Here is a 15,758-nt window from a genome sequence, read left to right as displayed (position 1 = left end):
TTGGGTCTGAGTGGCTGTGGGACTGGCGGGTGTCAGAGATTTGTCCTGACTGACTGTGGGCCAGTCAGGAAAACTCAAGCTACACAATACCACCTCATTTGTGCAGCACAAATCTTAAAAGGTCTCTTTAATGAAAATAAACCTGGAGCCAGGTATTGGGGGTGAATGCTGAAAGATCAGAGAAACAGAGCAAGCCACAGCTACCTCACTTTTCCACTTCCTCAGCTGATCCTGTTTCCTCAGACTGGATGCCTCTCAGCTGAACTGTGCTGGTCAAAAGCCTAAAAGCTTAACCAGCTCCAGTTCCTGGTCCTCTCTCCTTAAACACCTTTCTGCTTTCTGCCATTACTTCATGGAATTAAAAGCGTGAGTCACCATGCCTGGCTGTTTCCAGTGTGGCTTTGAACTCACAGAGGTCCTGATGGATCTCTGCCTCCAGAAGGCTAGGATTAAAGGTGTGAGTGCTAACATTTTCTGGCTTCTATGTCTGTCTAGTGGCTGTTCTGTTCTTGGACCCCAGCTAAATTTATTAGGGTGCATGATATCTTGGGGAACACAATATCACCACAGACTTGCCCCACACCTACTTAGTCACATTACACATTGAAGAGGAGTCATTGTCATGTGGCCCACTTGTGTCCCTAAGGTTTGGATAGGCAGGTCTCTTATGAGTGGTTATAGAAATGACTGTTTTGTCTTAAACAAATTAGAATCTGACACTATATTACAGAAATACAGTTCAAGTTACAGCCTTATTTATAAGAGTAATACATGCACAAGTACCCAAACTGAGAAAATTTCCACAGGAATTGACTGATATTGCAGAAAGTGGGAACTATATTGAGGCTACTGAACAATGCATTTCTATGTATCAGGATAAACAATACATAGAGTGCAGACAGAAATTGAGAGTGCAAACAAGATGGAGGGGTAATATGGAAAATGGTTTGTCCCACAGGCATTAAGACATGGTTGATGAACAGCAGAATCCATGTACATGGAAGAAGTTTATAGGGCTGAGAAGTATTCAAGAGAACATAAATGGAATCATGACAAGATGGACCAACTGGGGCCCAAGCATTCTACTGTATGAACCTATAGGTGCCTTTCTCATTCTAAACCACAGTGACTTTAAAGTTATAAACCATGTGAAATCAGCTGTAATTGTCAGAGAGATTAACTCCAATATGGACAAACCTGGCACTTCGTACTGACCGCACCTAAATGTGCTCTGAACCAAGAGCATATCCATGGAAGTCTCTGTCTTGTGGAAGTGCAATTTCATTTGCATGCTGAGAGACCACTGCAGGGGCTGATGCTCAAAACTGTACTTCTAGGAAAGTTTCTCCAGGGTCAGCACCCAAAGAAGAAGGAAACTGTGCGATGGGGCTGACACTGTCCCAAGACAGTAGAACATGACAGCACTGTCTACATTGTACTGGATGTGTAGACAGGAAGTGCACCCTGGAGGTCACCATGACTCTCTTCAGCACTATTAAAGAGAACAGCCTCACCATATGACTGGTCAGATGTTCAGTGCCCTCCTAACAGTTCCTGTGTGGTCACTCTCCATGGAACATGGTGATCGCTAAGTGGAATTGGAACTGCACCATATACTCATGACAGAACCATAGGAAACTGGACTGTTTAGACAGTGTGAGCTATCTGTGCTTCAGTCCTGAGTGAATGACCCAGGACCAGTGACCCTTCACTAGGGAGGTAAGCATGAGCTCCTGGCACACAGGTGGTGAATATGGACCTTAGTTTGTGAAAAACCATGGAGACACTGGTAAAATTCTAGTAGAGCTCTCACAAAAACTAAATGGCTTACAGAGATTACTAGGTGAAAGTTTTCAAGGGAATGAAGGACAGGTGGAAAACTCCAGACATGGATTATGGGAGATCTTTGCAAGTAAGTGTCAGAGAGGTGGACATTTAACTTTGTTCATTGATTACATCGTCTCTGTTTTCCTCATCAATACACTGTAGAGAGTCCAATGTTCTCACAAAACTGTTTCACAAGCTGTGGAGTCAGAATCAAGTATGGCTCACACAGAGTGTCAGTACAGAGGAACAGGATTATTTTTTATTGATTTATTATTTATTTATTTATTCGTAGGACAGCATATTCAGACAAAGCCGACTTTATATCAACTGCTTCAACATGTGTTTGTTTTGTTTTGTCTTCTTTTGACTTTCCCTTTTTAGTTAGATACAAGGTCTCTTTAAATTTCCCAGTCCAGGTTTGGCCTGTGGTGGCGCACTCCTTTAATGCCAGCCCTAGGAAGGCAGAGGGAGACAGATCTGTGAGTTCAAGGCCAGTGTGAGTTACAGAGAAATTTCTCAGTCCAGACTTTCACCTCTGGTCCATTTGTCAAGGAAACCGCAGAGCAGCTAGGAGCAAGGTCTGACAGATGGTTTCAAAACCATCTTTAAAAGGTACTTCTCATTCCCACATTAGTGTATTGCTTCATTAAAGTAAAACAGAGTCAACGGGATTTTTAAACCCTGTAGTAAGATTCAAATCACAAAATATGGGCCAGAAATTTTACTGGGCTAATATTCCCGTCAAAGGCTCGACTCACACTCATATTTCTTACGTTGTGGATCTGGAGGTGAACACCAGGCTCATGCCGCAGGGCTGTCCTGCTGACTGGGCTTCTTCCTCCAATACTCTCCTGCAGACAGCCAGAATCGAATCCACAATAGGAGAAAAGGCCACACCTGGGTTCCCACAATTCTTCCGCATAGACTTCTGGGAAATGTAGTCTGCGGCACTGTGACATCACGGTGAGCCATTCAGGAAATTCCCTTCTGGCCTTCAGTCTACACGTGAGCAGTTTACCCAAAGTTGGGCGCGAGTCCTGCCTGCTGTACGTTCCTGTTTCGTCTCTGACATGGAGGTTGGTCCAGGGTGCAGCGCAGCCTGAGGCACTGTTCAGGGTGCAGGGATCTGGGTTTGGTAAGAGAGCGGAAGAAGCTGCCTTGGAGGTGCTGTGCTGAACTGGCAGGGTCACGTGAGGTTGCAGGTCAGGGCTGGGGAGAGGGCGACAGGGATTGCATTCTGAGTGATTTTCTTAGGACGCCGCTTGCCACTTTGGGCTTCTAGGACAGGAGAGCTGCCTGGTAGCGCGGAGTAGATGTTAGTGCAAAGTCCAGGATTGCAAACTAATGCTGGTCAGCTGACTGCCTGCTCCTGAGGTGGAGCTGGGAGCTCAGTGAGCAGCTTTGGTGGGGAAGCATGCTTCTCTAGATGAGCCGTTCTCACGTGGACGCTGTCAGATTTCTCAGAATCTGTAGAGCAAACGGGTTTCTGGTCCTTCCTGAACTCTGCAGCCGCCTAATGTAACTGTCTTGAAGTCTTCATTATGATCTCTGCCAGTTAGAGAATTATAGAGAAAAATTTCGAGGTGAAACAAAGTTCACATGTGGGTAATTCTGGAACCAGTGGAAAAACTGCCAGAATCCGCTGCAATAAAAAAGCTTTCACTAGGGGTGAGAGAACACACATACAGCCTGTACAGAGAGAGAGGCATCTTCTGCAGGAAGAAGTGGTGCTGGCGAAGTTGTTTCTGGGTCTCAGTTTGAGGACTGGGTTTTCTTAACTTTGAAAGGTCTTCCATTCCTCCTGTAGGGTGGAGCACAGTGGTTGTGTCAACAGGTCTTAATCTGGCCTTGAAGTGTTGATCTAGTCCAGAAGCAGGGTCTCTAGGAACAGATGAAAAACTCACATGGCCTTGGGTTCCAGTGCCAGGCTTTTGTGTCACATCAGCGGGGTGAGGAAGAACTCACAGACTGTGTGTATTCATGTGATTTACAGTAAACAGACCTGTGATAGGAAAGAAACTCCAGTCTACTGTATTGCACATCCCTGTCATCTCTGCATTTGTGAGGGGGAGACAGGACCCTCTGGTCCTCCCCTGCTTCATAGCAAATTCAAGGGTGTCCGAAAACATTTAACTTCATGGTCATGAGAAATACTTTCTATGTTTCATTTCATGTTTCTTACAGTGAGCGCCATGACAAATCCATGCAATCAGCACATTGCTGACTTAAGAACTATTTATGGTTAACTTTTGTTGACACATTTCACCTGTAATTTAATGGTTTTTCACTAACATACTTTTTTTTTTGTTGAAGACATTAACTTTTGGAGATTAGATAATTGTTTGCCTTTACTGTGAGGAAGAATTCTCAATGCCCTGCTTAAATATTCCTGTTTGTAGTGATTGTTCATTCTTTTTGGATATTAATCTGTGTTTGTCACTGTCGTGACCTGATGCTGATTTCTTCTGGTTCACTGATTTCTTCCAGGTTGCTCCTTTCATATCTAATCTGAGACTCCATTATTTCTTTATTTCCATTCTGCAGTTCTTGACTGATGTGGCTGCTGTGGTTCCATTCCTGGGTCTTTTTCTGCAGCTGCAGCTGGGATGCCTTCCCCTGTCCTTACTCCAGAGGTTCCACTGTGTGCAGATGCTTCTTACAGTGAGCCAGAACAAAACCACTTCCTCCCTGTCCTTCACATGGGCACTGCCATATCCAACCAGTAAAGCCAAGTGCTAATGCTGGTTCTTGCTCTTCACAGGTCCAGTCCAGTTCCCCTTGTTGAGCAGTCCTGTCTCTTTCCTCCCAGGCTTCTTTCATTGTGTTCTAATGTCAGTGTGAGGGAGGGAGTTCCTTGTGTTTACAACGCATGCATGAACCTTGCTGTGTTAGACATGTCATATCTGGAAAACTCTGGAGGGGAGGTGTGCTGGGTGAGGACATTCAGTTCCTACTGATTGATGTATATAACTGTGTCATAGGCCGTGGAGAGACATTGCAAGGTTTGAACAGGGATCAAACACATATGCCAGGAATAAACCTGAGCAGCACAGATTTTCATTACATTGTCAATTCAGGTTATAAAAGTGGCTGCCATAGTGTCCTCCATAGTCATTATCAAATGCAGCAGCATGTTTTGATTGAAATGTGTATGTGGTTCCATGACTATCGTTTTGAATATCTGCATTTCTTTGTTCTCTTCTTTGCACTCTCTATATGAAATTAAGTCAAACGTATGAGTGTGCATGTCCCAAATCTTTATGGGTTGCACTCCACCACTGGTACTTTAAGAGACTCAGAAGCAATAGATGGATTGTTAAAATCCACTAATACAGCTCGACATCTAATGTAATAGGCAAAGCTTTCGATAGTATTTTGAAATTTAAATTATGAATATGTAATTCATGTTTCCAGAGCAGATAGTACATTTGGTCTCCCATATTTTTCATGGTTTATTCCACTTTCTGAGTCAATATATTGCAGTACATGATGGATTAAACAAGAAATTGATGCCTCTTTCATGCCACATGTATGCAAGCATAGAGCCTGGATGGAGATCTAGGAGTTGGTACTTGATGATGTGTGTAATATGTATTTTAAGCACTATGTCCTTTGATCAGGACATAGGCTGCTCTGAATGGAAGGTCACTACTGTTAGGAACCTGATCAGGAATCCAGTCCTCCCTTTGCATCTGGATTGGACTTCCCACCAATCTTCAGTTTTGTCTGATTCTCTGTAAAGGTGTCTCTGAGGATACTGACAGGAGATGCAGCCGTTCTTAATGTATCAACTCTGTCCATTCTGTTGTTCTAGGCTTGACACTAGGACCAGTCTCTGTTCTCTTTATATTATATATATTTATATTAATACATTATTGCTATTAATATCTTAATATTGTTAATGGTTTTAATTAAACTAAAGTGCAGTATCATTCATTGATCTTTGTTTCAGGAAATGCTGTCCTTCTGGGATGTGGCCATTGAGTTCTCTGCAGAAGAGAGGGACTGCCTGGAGCCTGCTCAGTGGAATTTGTACAGGGATGTGATGTTGGAGAATTTCAGCAACCTTGTGTTCCTTGGTGAGGATCTCATCCACAGTGAATTCTTATTTCACCATCAACATGTAGCTTCCTCACTTTGTATGGTATCTCATGGGAGCATTTCAACAGCCTTTTTCATATCCTTTGTTTTCAGAAAAATTTGCGCACGCCTTTAATCCCAGCACTCGGGAGGCAGAGCCAGGTGGATCTCTGTGAGTTCGAGGCCAGCCTGGTCTACCAAGTGAGTTCCAGGAAAGGCGCAAAGCTACACAGAGAAACCCTGTCTCGAAGAACCAAAAAAAAAAAAATCATTTCAGGACTGGTGAGATGGCTCAGTTGTTAAGAGCATTGACTGCTCTTCTAGAGGATCGGGGTTCAATTCCTGTCACCCATATGACAGCTCACAACTGTCTGTAATCCCAATATGTGACACCCTCATGTTGTGTGATATTTTTATTGTGTTCTGACAAATAAAGCTTGCCTGGAGTCAGAGGGTGATGCTAGCCACTGGCTGACCATAGACGTTCAGAGGCTTGTACGACGATGGACTGGAAGTTCCAAGTAAAAGAACACATAAACAGTCTTGTTCCTTTTTTGGACAATCAGGTCTTGCTGTGTCTAAGCCACACCTGGTGACATTTCTGGAGCAAAGACAAGAATCTTCAGATGTGAAGGGACAAACAGCAGCCAACGTGCACCAAGGTATGTACGAATGAGGGGTTTGGGGGAGGAGTTGAGGTCCAAATATCCAACAGAAAGATAGGCTTTCCCATTACCCTAAAACATGATACTGTGGGAATAATTCTTTAGGTCTCTCTTATATGTCTTTGTTGTCAAAGCTCATCTCTCAGAGGTTTATGATGGTTTAACTCTCTTAAGCTTTGTATTTCCCCAATATTGAGCTGTGCTTCTATTGACAGTGACTTCCAAGGTTTTTCTTTTCGTTGATTCTCCATTGTAGTGTAAGACTCAGGGAGAGAGAACTCAGTGCTGGTGAGACTGAGAGTCATTTAGTTTTAAAGCTTGAGAGCAGTTTCATGCCAGAAAGATCTCTACAACAAAATGAACATGATTAGGTTTATTAAAGCCACATCCAAAATTCAATCACTGAGAGGCAGTGAGTGACAGAAGGCTCAATAGTTTTGTTGATTAGAACAATTTGGGTCTGGGGAGCAGTTGGATAAAACTAAGACAAACCGGAGTCACTTTGGACAGTTCATTCCCCACTGATCTTAGGGAAGAGTCAGAGCACTAATACACTGTAGAAGGCATTATATGGGGCCATTAGAGGCTGTTTTGTTTTTTTCAACTCTTTTACCATCAGTTGGGTCCACAGGGCCTGACCATTAGTCCTGGGAAGAGTAGCACAGGATGAGCCGCAAGGCCTTGCACTGTTAATTCAGGGATGCCCATCCAACCAGTTATGGGTACAGTGATTGCGTGCCTCTCTTTCATGGCAATTAGTAGATGTAGGCCTTTAGGTGAGTTGTAAGGCTCCATGGTTTGTTGAGTCCTGTTTTGTTTTTTCAAGTTAATATATGTATCATGTATTAGGTCTAACGGTTATTTGGACATATTCCCAGTCACAACTTGTTAAAGAAGTTAGAAACTTTTATGTATAAATCTGATCACAGATATATCAGAGCTAGTAAAATGTTTTGTTTATGGGGGCTGGAGAGACGGCTCAGAGGTTAAGAGCACTGACTGCTCCTCCAGAGGTCCTGAGTTCAAGTCCCAGCAACCACATGGTGGCTCACAACCATCTGTAATGAGATCTGGCGCCCTCTTCTGTATACATAATAAATAAATAAATCTTTAAAAAAAAAAAAAAAAAAAAAGAAAATGTTTTGTTTAAGATCCAGTGAGGGTAGCTACTATGGCTAGCTCTATAGGAAGCATTATAGCTAATATTACCATGAGTTCAATGGGTTGAAGGGATCTTGTGGTCCTTTCTTCTCAAGGTTTTCTGTTGATTCTCAAACTTCCTCCAACTGTATATTTTCACTGGCTTCCAGATTTTTAATGTGAGCAGGGCTGAGGAATGTAGGCAGAGTTTTTTTTTCAGGACCATGATCAGCTCTGTCTGCCAGCAGCTCCCAAATAACCACTCAGAGACTTAATATTAACTATAAATGCTCAGTCGATAGCTCAGGCTAATTAATAATAGCTCTTACATTTTAAATTAACCTATATTCCTAATTTATGTGCTTTCATGTGGCAGTACTTTTTCTCTATATGGCATGTTTATATCTTTCTCTCCTGCATGCTGATTTCTTCTCTGCCTATGCCCTTCCTCTTCCCATTATTCTCTCTGCCCAGAAAATCCTCTGTAGCCATAGGCCACTCAGCTTTTTTTTTTTTTTTTTTGGTTTTTCGAGACAGGGTTTCTCTGTGTAGCTTTGTGCCTTTTCCTGGAACTCACTTGGTAGTCCAGGCTGGCCTCGAACTCAGAGAGATCCGCCTGGCTCTGCCTCCCGAGTGCTGGGATTAAAGGCGTGCGCCACCACCACCCGGCTCAGCTTTTTATTAACAATGAAAGCAACACATCTTCACAGTGTGCAAACGGATTATTCCACAGCTTTTCTCCCTTTTTGTCTAAATAAAAAGGGAGATTTTAATTTTAACGTAATAAAACTGTATATAACAAAAACACTTGTCATGTAATCATCATAGTTACAATATCCAGTTACAATATTCATTTGTATTTGGCAAATTTAGAGAATATATTTTATTATCTATTTTATCTTTGTGAGTCAAAAGTTTTATATCTAATTTACCTTTCATTATAACTAAGGAAAAAGTTAAGTCTAATTATTTAGTTTTAACTCTATCAAAGACCCCAGCAGGGTGAAATGTTACCCAGACAGGGACATCTGGCTTCCTGGACAGTCACTCAAAGTTCTTCTGTAACATTGGGGCATCTTCTTTGGCCAAAAAGCCTAAAATAATTGACAGACATTTTTGAGAAGCAGGAATTTTGAAGGACTGTCTGACCTTTTCTTGGGAAAGTTTGACAGTCACTGTTTTTGTGTCCTGTGGGTGCAGTTTGGACAATATACTGTCATCAGTTGAGGCAAGGGCATTTAGGGTGGATTCTAATTGGTCTTAATAATAAAAATCCAAGTCAGATATTGGGGTCAATGCTGAAAGATCAGAGAAGTAAAGGAGCCAGCCACTAGAGAGACTTCTTACTTCTTCGAGATCCTCAGGCAGAAGGGGACTGAGCTCTTATCTAAGCTGGTCTTATCACTTCCTCTCTCTTCCCAGCCATATCACTTCCTGTTTCCTCATCCAAAGTGCTAGGATTAAAGGCGTGTGCCACCACTGCCTGGCCTCTATGGTTAACTAGTGGCTAGCTCTGCCCTCTGATCTTCAGGCAAGCTTTATATGTTCAAGCACAAACAAAATATCACCACAAGGGCAGTTTCTTTGTCTAAATGGGTAGCTTGTGCCATAAAGAAAGGAACCTCCATATGTAGTTTCTTCAGTGTACATCATCTTCTTTGAAGTAAATTGGTGCTGTCATGAGCAGACATGTCTTGCTTTCAAGAAAAACTTGTTATTAAAACATTTCAAATGCCATATTCTGTAGGTCTTTGAAGTGCTTAAAGGCTATCTACCTAAATATATCTGTTTATGACCTTGAAAACATAGCTAACATGACTATAATTTTGATTATTATAGGTGACTAACTACTAACCTGTATTTTTAATTATACATTAAATTTTTAAATGAGCTGCATAAACACAATACCTTAAACAAGAATAGAAATATACATAGTATAACAAAATTAACTTCAAATTTATATCAATAAACCAAAATCTATACCAATGTGAAATATTTTGAGAGTACTAGTTGTCTTTTGGCTTAAAGTAGATTCAATAATTTACCCTTTTATCTCATCATTTCTATCTCATACCCCCTTTTTCCTTTAGAAAGAGATCTTTAAATTTAACTCTTTTGTTTAGCCTTTTTTTTTAAATTGAGACGAATTAAATCTTGTAACCAACTCCCCTTCAATGATGATAAACACCCATAACCCATGTTTTAGGAATGTGGGAGTCATTCTCTGGACTACTTCCTGCTATGTGTGTGTGCTAGTATCTTTGGGGAAGCCTTGAGAAAAATCCAGATAATTGTTAGGCCTTGGCTGGTATAGTCTGTGAGGCTGGATCATCTCAGCCAGCAGCCTTGAAACTGTCTTCGATGTAGATGAGGAAACTGCAGTAGAGGTGCACTGAGATATTTGGATCATCTGGGCCATCCATTTTTATTGGTGTCTGGTCTCCTTGTTCTGAAAATACATAAACTTTTAAAGGTATCTTACTTATCTGTGTTAATACAAGTATAGACTGTGTGTTATACACAAGTTAGCCAAAGATGCTTTTTTGTTTTATATTTGAGCAAGTAAAAGATATATCATGTCTTTTGTAGTTTTTCTAGGTTTATTTCTTTATGCTTGTAACCAGGATTTTTCAGGGTTTCTTCCTCGATCAAACCTGATCCATATCAACATGGAATGAATCCACAGCCTCTCATTTCCTGTGGAAATAAAAGCATAACCTCTCTCCCAAAGTAACATTTTTTTTTTTAAAGTCAAGACATTTTAAAAATATACAGGTTGGTTTAATCCAGCAGCAGTTTTCATAATCCAATGTGTCTTAGCAGCTGCTAATCCTTCATTAGCAATCAAAACATCCAAACACAACGCAACAACATACAGAATCCAGACTGTATTCCCCATCTTTATGTGGCTTTTTTTCTTTTATATTAGCAAAATCCTAAACACACCACACAGTGTACTTGTGGAGCTCACACTGGGGGTTCAAATCTCTACACACAGCTACTAGGAGATGCATCTCTGTACTGCAGCCCACAAGAGAACTCGAGACTAGCATGCCACATTTGGCTCCATTTTTGCCTGTGTAGAACCTTTTTTAAGCTTGTTCAGGTGTCGTGTGGATGGATGTGCACCCTGTTCAAATGCCATTTATAGATAGAGTTTTCCTGTCCCAGTAGCTGCTCCAAAATAACCAAAACAAAGACTTAATATTCATTATAAAGCTTAGCCAATACCTTAGGCTCATCTTTAGCTAGCTCTTACATTCAAAATGAACTGATATTTCTTATCTAACCTTTGCCACACGGTGGTAACTTCTTTCAACACAGTATATTCATCTTGTTTCTGCATCTGCTGGCAACTCCTCTTCCTCTACCCTTCTTCCCAGCATTCACCCTGCCCAGAAATCCTGCCTAGCCATCAGCCAATCAGCTTTTTCTTAACAATGAGAGTAATACATATTCATATTGTATAAAGAGATTATTCCACAGCAGAGGAGCTGGTCCCAGATGTCTCTGGAAGGTAATTCAGAATTAGTGCTCTGGGTGAACTTTCACATCCACCTCACCTCCTCCTCAGGCCATATTACTTTCTTTACCTGATGTGGTGGGTCCACACATGGCACAAGCAGCTTAGTTTAAATGAGTGCCACAGTTCATCCTGCTGTGCTGACTGGCCCTGTGACAGAGCCTCTGTCATATGTTATCTACCACTTTGCTGAGGACTCCTTCCACAATCAGACATGGACAGCTCAGCTCTGGGGTTAGCTTTGTTAGGAGGAGGAATGAAAGCTAGGGGTCAGGGCATGGCAGTTTTAACTAGCATGTAGTTCACATACCATTTGGGTAGCAGGCATAGGTACTAGGTTCTCCTGTATATAAGATCCTCAACTATCAGTTCAGGAGACATGGAGTACAGAAAAATTACAATGAGTGTTTCCATTGCTTGGCACATTTAGAATGTAGTGCAGAATCTAAGATCCTCCTCAGCATGAGAGAATCCACCCACTGTCTTATGTGACCTGAGGAGTGATTCATCTTCCCTACAGATAAGGAATAGGATTTCCTGGTCTGGCTAACAGGCCAGAGGGAGACAGGAACAGCAGACACTGACAAGTCCTATTCCCCATGCATCCTTATTCTGTATCGAAACTAGAATGCCATTAATTTCAGTAGGACTCTGTTCCATTGACGGTAAGTGTGGTATTTGATTCTGGTTGTGTCCTGCCATTCAAGTGTAGTGTAGATTGAATTCTTTTTACTCAAGCATTCAAGCATTCAATTTTAATGACCAGTTTTCTGTTTTTGTTTTGTTTTGTTGTTCTTGTTTTTTTGTTTGTTTGTTTTTCAAGACAGGGTTTCTGTATAGCCCTGGCTATCCTGGAGCTGGTTTTGTAGACCAGGCTGGCACCAAACTCAAAAGGATCTTTCTGTCCCTGCTCCTGAGTGCTGGGATTAAAGGTGTATGTCACCACTTCTGGCCCAATAACCAGTTACTTTAAGTACATCTGATTTTAATATTATTCCATAGTAAGGAAAAAAGAAGATGAACTTAAATTCATTTCAGTTACCTGCTTTAGGCTTAACTTTGATGACATGTACAGAGGACTGGATAATGGAAGGTAGAAAATTTTCTCTCCCTCTAATATTGTGTTTGTAAATGAATTATATTTGTATTTAGCATGAATGTGAATATAACTCTGGGCACACTAAGTATATCCCACCATTCATTAGGTCATTTACCATTAACTATTGTGTCTTAGTTACCTTTGTTGTAACAGTTTACAATAAAATAATGACTCTCATCAGTAAGACTTGATAAACAAAGTAATTTATATCTGTTAAAAATTTCACACTCTAAAATTATGATTGTTGAACTGAAAACCTTTTATACCAAAACAAAATTTAGACATAAATACGTTCCATGGAGGAACTGGGAACTTCAGTCTCCTGATCCCTTTATAGTGTACTGTATAAAATCTAAGTCAGTCCTGTAGACCTTCTACATTAAGTAGCTTCTTTTATAATAGAGAATACCATAAGGGGGAGCTCAGTGCCAGGGATGAGCAGGTTGAAGAGGAATAGACTTGGAGTTTCCAGACCCACTAATACAGCCTCAGAAAGGATGTTGGCACTGCCCATGGAGGACAGGCAGGAGGACAGAGGAACCCCACAGCGTCCAGTAGCCTTGAATCCACAGTGAGCTCAGAGAGTGGCTGACTCTGTTCCACAAGGAGGGTCAGGAAAGGTGACAAAGTGTAAGGCCCAGAACAAGAGCAGAGCGAGCACAGATGGAGTGGACTCCTTCACAGTCACTCCTTCAGCATCCACAGAGATGACAGAAGGGGTGGATTTAACTGAGTTTTATCCATTACCTCTTCAGTCAACATCTTGGCTCTTAGAAGTAGGCCCTCGGGAGGCAGAGCCAGGCGGATCTCTGTGAGTTCGAGGCCAGCCTGGTCTACAGAACGAGATCTAGGACAAGCACCAAAGCCACACAGAGAAACCCTATCTTGAAAAACCAAAAAAAAAAAAAAAGAAATAGCCCTAGGGAAGGGCTCCCTGTCAGGTTTTTTACCAGAATCTGGACCGGAAAAAATACCCACACCTACCCCATTGGAGGACCAGAAGGTTGAGCTATAAATTTAATCTTTTTGTGGACCATCTACTTCTTGTGCAGCATATCTTTTGTACCTTCTAAAATAAAACTCTACATGGAGGATAAAAAAATTTGCATTTAGGTGATGACTCAAATTCACACATTCACAATTAACTTTCTCTTTTCTAGGCTTGGCTACTTTATAATTTTAGGGTTGTCTGGCTATATAACATATCTTGTTTAACGGGTTTATTTTTTGTAAAATGCCTTTATAACTTACTTAGCTATTAAACTGTGAATAATATGCTATTATGTCTGTGTTCTATTTGGTTGTGTACTTATTCTAGTAGAAGTATACATTATTTCTACCTATAATATTTTATCATTCATGCTCAGTGTCTATAGGGCTTGAAATATACTGTAGTTTCTCACTGATACTTCAATATGTATGAGTAAGTGTTTCCTTTTTAAAAGGTAAGTATTGTAAGTATGAAGAATATTTTCTAACCTTTGTTCATATCTCTACTTTTACTCAACAGGAACAACACCCAATGATTATAACATTTACAAAAAGGCCATTGATTGTAACTCACCGTATATTCCACACCAGAGAATTCATACAAGGGAGAAACCCTACAAGTGTGAAGAGTGTGGTAAGGGTCTTAGTTCTCATAAAACACTTTCCATACACAAGAGACTTCATACTGGAGAAAAATCCTACACGTGTAAAGAATGTCATAAGGCCTTCAATACTCGCGCATCACTTTTTATACACCAGAAAAATCATACTGATGAAAAATCTTACAAGTGTGAAGAATGTGGTAAATCATTTTACTATCCTTCAATGCTGAAGCAACATCAAAGAATTCATTCTGGAGAGAAGCCCTATAAGTGTGAAAAATGTGGCAAAGCTTTTTATGATCCTTCATTCCTGAAACAACATCAAAGGATTCATTGTGGAGAGAAACCCTACAAGTGTGAAGAATGTGGCAAAGCTTTTTATGAATCATCATTCCTTCAGGTACATCAACGAATTCATACTGCAGAGAAACCCTACAGGTGTGAAGAGTGTGGCAAGTGTTTTTGTTCATCTTCATCTCTTAGAGGACATCAAACAATCCATTCTGAAAACAATCCGTACAAGTGTGAAGAGTGTGGCAAAAGGTTTTCTTACTTTGCACACCTCAAACAACATCAGACAGTCCATACTGGAGAGAAATCATACAAGTGTGAGGAGTGTGGTAAGTGCTTTTCCTTATCTTCATCCCTTAGACGACATCAAACAATTCACTGTGAAGACAATCCTTACAAGTGTGAAGAGTGTGGCAGATGTTTTTACTCATCTTTATCCCTTAGAAGACATCAAATAATCCATTCTGAAGACAATCCTTATACCTGTTTACAATGTGGCAAACGGTTTTCCTATTCTAGAAGTCTTCAAGAACATCAAACAGTTCATACTGGAGAGAAACTATACAAATGTGAGGAATGTAACAAAGCCTTTCGTTACCACTCAGGCCTTAGGAAACACAAGAGAGTTCATACTGGAGAGAAACTATACACGTGTGAAGAGTGTGATGATGTTTTTCCTCATCTTCATCCCTTAGATGACATAAAAAGGAAAAAAGAAAACTCATTCTGAAGAGAATCTCTAAAAGTGGGCGGAATGTGATAAAGACTTTGCTAATTTTTGTATCCTTACTCAACATATGATATAGTTCATACAGGAGAGAAATCCTGCAAACGTTCTAAAAATTTTATCTCTTCAACCCTTAAAATACATTAAATGATTCATTCTGACTGCAAACTCCATGAGTGTGTGAAGTGTGGTTAAAGTCTTTGCTAAGAATTCAGGTCTTATCCAACTTTAATGACTCCATAGTGGAGAATATTAGGTTAATTATTTAGAATGTCAACAGGAACCTCTAACTTCCAAGAGCACAAACACTAAGCTTGTCATCAGAGAAGAGTAGACTTCTCTTTGCTGTGACCTCCAACAGTGTGTTCTAGCAGTGTGTTTGAAACTTGCCTTGACTAATGAGTCTCTTTCTTCTGCAACTATAAATGTTCCCTGAAACCTTTACCACGTTAACTTTCTCCATTGGGTACCTGGAGTCTGAGATCTGGGCTGTGGCATAGTTACTGTTGTTTTTCCCAGTGGAGTCATCCAAGCTCCTCTAGTATCTCCCCTTGGTGTGTAAGAATCTCTGTCTCTCTGAGCTAGCAGGTTTTCACCCAGCATCTGGCTCCAGAATCCTTATTGGTAAAATAGAAGGATAATTGCTGTGGGATGTTCTGTATGGCAAATGTGTTGCTAATTAGTCAATAAATAAAACACTGATTGGCCATTGGCTAGGCAGGAAGTGTAGGCGGGACAAGGAGGAGAATAAAGCTGGGAAGTGGAAGGCTGAATCAGAGAGACACTGCCAGCCGCCACGATGACAAACAGCATG

At 40.9% G+C, this 15,758-nt stretch overlaps 1 protein-coding gene across 1 annotated transcript in view; it reads left to right on the top strand.

Moving 5' to 3' along the window:
* The window catches only part of LOC128113811 (zinc finger protein 91-like), a 35,554-nt gene extending 20,166 nt beyond the window's left edge, over positions 1–15,388 (top strand). Inside the window, exons 5-9 of the mRNA XM_052743754.1 lie at positions 2,784–2,903; positions 4,372–4,488; positions 5,780–5,906; positions 6,474–6,569; positions 13,845–15,388. Coding sequence (XP_052599714.1) covers positions 2,784–2,903; positions 4,372–4,488; positions 5,780–5,906; positions 6,474–6,569; positions 13,845–14,947 — 1,563 coding nt within the window. The 3' untranslated portion in view covers positions 14,948–15,388. The remainder of the gene's footprint in view (positions 1–2,783; positions 2,904–4,371; positions 4,489–5,779; positions 5,907–6,473; positions 6,570–13,844) is intronic.
* The last annotated feature ends 370 nt before the right edge of the window (positions 15,389–15,758 follow it).

Source organism: Peromyscus californicus, unplaced genomic scaffold, assembly GCF_007827085.1.
Source record: "Peromyscus californicus insignis strain IS unplaced genomic scaffold, ASM782708v3 Scaffold_18__1_contigs__length_77618521, whole genome shotgun sequence".
NCBI classification, from domain to species: Eukaryota; Metazoa; Chordata; class Mammalia; order Rodentia; family Cricetidae; genus Peromyscus; species Peromyscus californicus.
Note: the sequence above shows the minus strand (reverse complement) of the source record. Positions and strands in the feature narration are given on the sequence as shown.